The sequence below is a fragment of the Aythya fuligula genome, chromosome W, assembly GCF_009819795.1.
Source record: "Aythya fuligula isolate bAytFul2 chromosome W, bAytFul2.pri, whole genome shotgun sequence".
Taxonomy (NCBI): Eukaryota; Metazoa; Chordata; class Aves; order Anseriformes; family Anatidae; genus Aythya; species Aythya fuligula.
In genome coordinates, this window is record NC_045594.1 from 711,033 (window position 1) to 717,535 (window position 6,503).

Genomic DNA, 6,503 nt, shown 5'->3' on the forward strand with positions numbered 1-6,503 from the left:
GGGAGCCTCTGCACCCCAGGGCCTCCAGGGACAGAGGCCTCCTGCTGAGGGGGCCTCTGGGGCACCAAGGTACCATCCTGCTTCTCCCTCAGCCAATCAGAGCTCTCCAGGGCTGCACCTGCTCAGGCCTCCCTCAGCCAGTCACAGCCCACCACCCATCCTTTTCGGGCACCTCCCAGCCAATCTGACATGGAGGCAGGGGGAAAAGCAGAGCGGCATTTTCCCTGCCAGCCAATCAGCATCTGGCTCCCCACCAGCAGGCAGTGGGGAGCCACGCGGGAGTGGCAGGCAGGGCGAAGGGGGCAGGGCTTCTCTCAGCCAATGGGATATGTGGGGCAGGTCGCCATGACAACGGGGCTCCCCCCATGGGGAAGGCATCGCCAACCAAGATGGTGCCGGGACGAGCGGGCGGGCAAGAGGGGGCTAGGCTGGCGGCTACAGGTGAATGGCAGTGCTGTTGGGGCGGGCAGCCAGGATGTAGGCAACGTTCTCCCGCAGGAAGCTGGGCCAGTCGACGCACCTGCAGGGATGATGCTGTCACACCGTCATCCCCTGGAGCCCCCAATGGGGAGGGCTTTGGGACACCCACCCCACTGCCCCTCCTCTCCTTCCTCCAAGACGGGGTGCACGCCACCCTCCAGAGCGGCCCCCTCACCTGGCCTCCTCCTGCTCCACGGCCAGCAGGATCTTCTCCTGGCTTTTGCCGCTGCCGCTCCTGGTGGGGCTGCTCTCTGACATGGGCCCAACATAGCTGATACTGCAGGAAAGCAGGGCACTGTTCATCCCCATGGCCAGCAGGGAGCGGGTGTACGGTATGAGGGAAGGGCTGCAGCCTCTTTCCACACCAAGGTTGCCCCTCCGTGGGCATCTCTGTACCTGACGCTGCAGGATGGCGTCTCCTTCTGGTGTTTGCGGAACCAGGCATGCTGGGCCTTGTGGCACTCATTCTCCCCAATGAAGCCATTGCTGTCCTGGTCCAGCGCCAGGAAGGCCACACATGCTCACTCATGCTCCTTGGCCGTCAGCAGCTGCAGCAGGGAGTTCTGGGGTCGAAGAGTGAAACAAGGAGCACTCATGCCAGGTTTGGGGACCCCCTTCACTGGCCGGGGAAGATCTGGGAAAAGCTGTGGGGTCATGAGCGAGTTGCAATGGACGCCCCAGCCCTGGCACCGTGGCCATACCTGCGGCCGGACTTTCTGCAGCAGCTGGATAGACTCGTGGGAGAGGAAATCTGGCCACTCGATTTGCCCCTTCTTGTTGGGGTCCAGGGCAGAGAACTGCAGGGTGGCCCACTCTTCCTGTGCCTCCCCCATGGGCTGCTCAAACTGCTGCTTATGCACCAGGTGCTTATAGTGCAGGAAGTCGTCCAGCGTCAGGCAGGTCTCTGTGGAGGCAGATTTGGGGCATCCCTTCCACCAGCCTTTCCCCGGGCATCTGGGAGTGCCATGCATCCCTCCCACCTCCCCTGCTTCCTTGACTGCTATGGGGGACCCAAGGCTGCCAGCCTTAGCAGAACTTTTACCTTCTGCTGGTCAGGGTAGTGGTGACACCCTCAGCCCAAGGGCTGCATGATGGGTGAGTGAGGGCTCAGCCCATCCTGCCATGGGGAGCGTCCGCACCTGGAATGATCTTGCACTGCCGCAAAGTCTCCATCAGGTTGTACAGCTCCTCCTTCGTCAACAGGAGATTGAGGTTGTCCTAGAGGGTGAAGACGGGCGTGGGCGTTAGCATATGACCACGGTGGGAGGGGTTGGTGTCATAGAATCACAAAACAGTTTGGGTTGGAAGGGACCTTAAAGATCATCTAGCTCCAACCCCCCTGCCATGGGCAGGGACACCTCCCACCAGCCCAGGTTGCCCAAAGCCCCATCCAGCCTGGCCTTGAGCACTGCCAGGGATGGGGCATCCACAGCTTCTCTGGGCAGCTTGTGCCAGTGCCTCACCACCCTCAGAATAAAGAATTTCTTCCTTATATCTAATCTAAATCTCCCCTCTTTTAGTTTAAAGCCATTCCCCCTTGTCCTATCACTCCAACCCCTGACAAAGACTCCCTCCCCAGCTTTCCTGTACCCCCTTTAGGTACTGGAAGACATTCTAGTCCCCTGGTGGCTCCCTGTCAGGGTGGATGGCAGGAGCCGAGGAGCAGCAAGAGCCCCAGCACCCTGAAGCAGGCCATGACATGGGACTCTGCTGGTGTCCATTATGGGCACTCACGCAGTAGTAGCAGCTCCATCCAGTCTCGGTGTGTGCAGTCTCCATCACCTCCATGGTATTGTCATTCTGCAGGTAGCCCATGTGGTGCAGGCAGCCATTGTGGTACACCCGGCTGCAGATGCGGCAGGGGAAGAGGCTCTTGGCTGTCCACACCTCGCAGATCTCACATATCTCATCGTTGAGTATCTGCGGAGCGATGGTCGGCTGCAGCTCAGCACCCTGCTCAGAGAGGAAGTGTGGGTGCTCCCCAACATGGGGGTACCACATCACAGGTGGGGATGGGTGTAGGGGTGTCAAGGGGATGGGAGGGCAGGTTTTTGAGGTGGTGGCACAGTCAACAGGTGTGTGGTGGGGTCATGGCTGGCTTGCTGGCCAGGTAGGGTTAGAGGAGTGGGTATGGGTCCATAGGAAGAAAGTATATGGCTGTAGAGCCATATGTATGGATGGACTGTGTCCATGCATAGTCCATCCACTGCTGGCTGGACTATAGGGCTGTGGGTGTGGGTGGATGGAAGTTTTGATCTGTGGGTTGGCTGATTGTAGGCATGGACAGAAAAGCTGTAAAGTTGTAGGTTGGCTGGGATGTGCGCTTGTAGTTGTGGGTGGATGGTTGGGTAGGGTTGCAGGTGTGGTTGGGCTGTAGGATGACAGGTGTGCATGGATAAGCTATGGGGTTGCAGATAGCTGGACTGTGAGTGTTGTAGGTGTGGGTGGTCAGGCTAGTCCATAGGGCTTGCATGGGCAAACACGCAGAGCAGTGCTTCTGCCTCCAGCCTCTGGAGGCACACAGCCAACACTGAGGAGGCTGTCACTGCCCGGTGGGCACCATGGATGCTTGCAGACCCCCTGCGTGTCTCCAGCCCTGGCCTCCTCCCTCCTACCCCTGCTCCATGCTCAGCTGCTCTCCTGCTCCCGCTGCTCCAAGCTGATGTCCAGTGGCTCATCATCATGCAGCTCCTGCTGCGGCCGGATGAAGGCGGGTGGTGTGAACCTGTTGGCTCGGTCAAACTCCTTTGGCTCCACAGCCTGGCCATCCCACAGCCGCTCCCATGCGGCCTTGATGGCACTGCCCTCCTCCGGCTGCGAGGGCCCTGTGGGTACTTCCTCCTCTCCCTCTTGAACCGTCTGCTCCAGTGTCCCTCGGCACGTGCCCCCAGCCTCTGTCCGCCACTGCGCCGCCGGCTGCTCCTGCAGCCCATCTTTGAAGGCTGATACGGCCAAGCTGACTTTCTGCACCTTCTCCACTGTCTGCCGCTTTGACATCAGCAACCCCATGGCTCTGCAAGGGGGGGGGAGCTGCATGCAACTGCTGCACCATCGAGCCAAGTCCCCGGCTCCAAAAATGTGTCCTGATGGCTGTGTGCCAGCCATGCAGGGAGCAGTGGTGCAGTGGTGGCTGTGGAGAGATGGACCCAAACCCATGTGGAGACCTGGCTATGGAGGGTCTAAGTGTTGAAGGCATGTTGCCTCACCCATCCCCACTCTGCAGGCTCCAGATTAACAAGAAATGCTTCCAGGCCCTTCCCACACCAGGTCAGTGGACCCCAGAGGGCTGGGACCAGCTGTGACCCTGCTCCTTTCTTGCACCCACATGAGAAAACCTCTTTGATCAGCCAAGGGTGAGATGTGTCCTCCCAGCAGTTATGCTCAGGGCTAGGGCATGGCAGAGCTGGTGCTGGTTCTCCTACATTCCCTCAATTTCTCTTCACACCCAGGTCTGTCTAGCTCACAAGCTCGTGTATGTGTGTGCTGCTGTGGCTGTGTTGCAGGAAGCACGGCCGAAAGCACGACAGACACCAGTAGAGTCAGATCATGCTCCATCTTATTGCCCGAATAGCCTAACTTTTATAGTGAACTTAACAGGGGCGGACAGTGTTTCACACAAGATTATTGGTCAAAAGCACTCAGACAAACAACTACAAGAAAACAACCCCACCTGCAAGAAAACAACCCCCTTGTGATTAGCAGTCACATAGACCTTGTCCTTGAAGCCAGCTACTGGTAACAATATTTTTCTGAATTCCTCAATTGGGCGATGTGGGAACACTGTCATGGGAACTTCTCATAGTTGCCCTGGTAGCTTGGTTTGCTCAGCTACAGCAAGCCATGGGATTTTTGCTGTTTCAAGAAATCCCTCAACATGGCTGGGCTGTGGGAGAGCTGTGAGGGTGCAGGAGGGAAGGGGAGCAGTGCATGGACTTGGGATGCACAGAAGCCAAGAAGGGACTTTGGGTACAGGGCCAAGGGAAGATGGGCTTGGGGTAAAATGGGGAGAGCAACAGCAAACAGGTTGGGCTCTGTCTCAGTGCAGGTAGACGTGATCCCAGGCTGCAGAAGGGCTGAAGATGGGGTGGGCTGAGACCAGGGAGAAGGAGGATTTCCTCTCCAGCAGCGTGGGGCACAGCATCACCCAACGTGGGTCCCAACACTGCTCCATGCCTGGCTGGAGTTGCATTGTGGAAGATGCTGCAGCAAAGAGGAGCTCCCAGCTTGCACCCAGGGACAAGCTGGTGGCACTTGGTGACTGCGAGGTGGGGGGGCATCGATGCAGCCATCTCCCAGCCCCTCTAGCCTCATGGTGTGACAGGAGGCAGGGAAGTCCCTGGGGGGAGTGGGATTAATTAGCACCACAAATGAGCTCACAGGGATTTTGTAGCTGCAGGAGGCCCCAGTGCTGTGGGCACTGCTGCAGCAGGGAGCCTTGGCACAGTAATTACAGCTGCCCCACATCGGAGCAGGGTGTGTGGGCAGGCGGCAGCTGTGGGTGGTGGCTGCTCTGTGCCAGAGTAGCCATGCAGTAGATGCACAACCCCACGCTCATACCTAGCCAGCCCCTGCCGCACCAGCCCTGTTCATGTGCACGCACACATACATGGGCGTGCAAACCCAAACACCACTGTGTACACTTGCACGCATGCGGCTTCCCGGCCCCCCAACCTGTGGGACCATCTGCGCGCACATGCCCACACGTGGCGCTGGGTGCCCAACACGTGGGCCCCATCAAATGTGCGGGGGTACATGTATATGCCCCCCTGGGAGCCATGCTGCGGGTTTGACACTCATTTTGGCAGTACGCAGGTTTTTTTTTTTGCACTCCGGGTCCCCGCACCCAGCTTGGAGTGGGCTGGCACCTGGCGCAGCTGCCCACGCTTTGCAAAGGTGGGAGCGGGGATGATCTGGAGGCATGTGTCCAGGCCACCGCAGCAGCATTGCTGCGGCTGTGCCATCGGGAGGGAACTGGGTGTTTCTGCCTCCTTGCAGCATGGCCACCCCCCGCCTGGGTGGCTCAGGAGCCCATTAGCCATGGGTAGGTTCAGCATTTTTCTGGGCAGCATTGCAGCTCTGCCTGTAAGCTGCTGAGGTGGGGGGCACAGCAGGTAGAACCCCCCAACCTCAAGAGCTGCCTTTGCAGGTCTCTGAGTGTCCCCAGATCTTGGCCTGATCCTGGCCTCACCCTGCCCAAGGAAGCAGGGAGGAGAGGCTGCAGAGGGGCTGGGCTCATGGAGAAGAGCCAAAAGAGAGGAGAGCCTCAGCTCACCGTGCACCAGTGTCCTCAGTAGCTGCACTGGTGCTCCTGATCCCCAGCATGGGCTCACAGCATGGCAGTAGACATGGAGAGTCCCAGCCCACCTCCCTGCCTTCAGCCCCTGGTGATAGCCCTCTCCCAAGGCCACCTTGCGTGCCCCTGTCACCAGCTGCTGTGTGGCTCGCATTGAGTCTAGAGGCTGGACCCCTTGCAACCTGCTTTTGCCCCTCTCTGGGGTTTTTGCCCCTCTCCCTCATCCTGGCACAGGCTGTCTGCACATCGAGGGGTTGAACGGCTTTACCCCTATCTCCATCATCCAGCTAGACCCAGGCCCAAAGCTCCCCAGATACCTCAGTGCTGCATTGCTCTCCCCAGAACCCCCCAGGATGTGCCGGGGGAGACATCACCCCCACACGGAGCCTCGCCCCAGCTTGGGGCTCCATGGTCTAGCTGCTGGTCTGGCTGTGAGGCTCTGGGTGTCCCCTCCTCTCCCGGTGCCCTCTGGATGCAGGGGGATTAGAGGCACCCCTGCCCATAGCAGCCCAGCTTCCTGCTGCCCCCACAATGGCTGCATCCTGCCCACCACATCCTGTGTCCCCATGTGTCCCCGAGGGAATCCAGCTCCATTTGCTATTAACAGCTGCCCTTCAAGGTGCCCAGTGGTCTGGGATCCAGTGTCACCATCCTGCTCGCCTTGGCACAAATATGGGGACTATTTTTAGGTCACCCTCATCAACGAGATAAATCTGGGACAGAGCTGGCT

General features: G+C 59.1%; 1 protein-coding gene across 1 annotated transcript; it reads right to left on the reverse strand.

Moving 5' to 3' along the window:
- Positions 1 to 435: 435 nt before the first annotated feature.
- Positions 436 to 3,489, reverse strand: LOC116501252 (PHD finger protein 24-like). Its single transcript, XM_032206774.1, is given in 7 exon segments — positions 436 to 520; positions 656 to 757; positions 877 to 1,043; positions 1,182 to 1,384; positions 1,620 to 1,698; positions 2,215 to 2,399; positions 3,120 to 3,489. Coding segments are annotated over 7 exon segments (1,191 nt in total).
- Between the last annotated feature and the right edge of the window lie 3,014 nt (positions 3,490 to 6,503).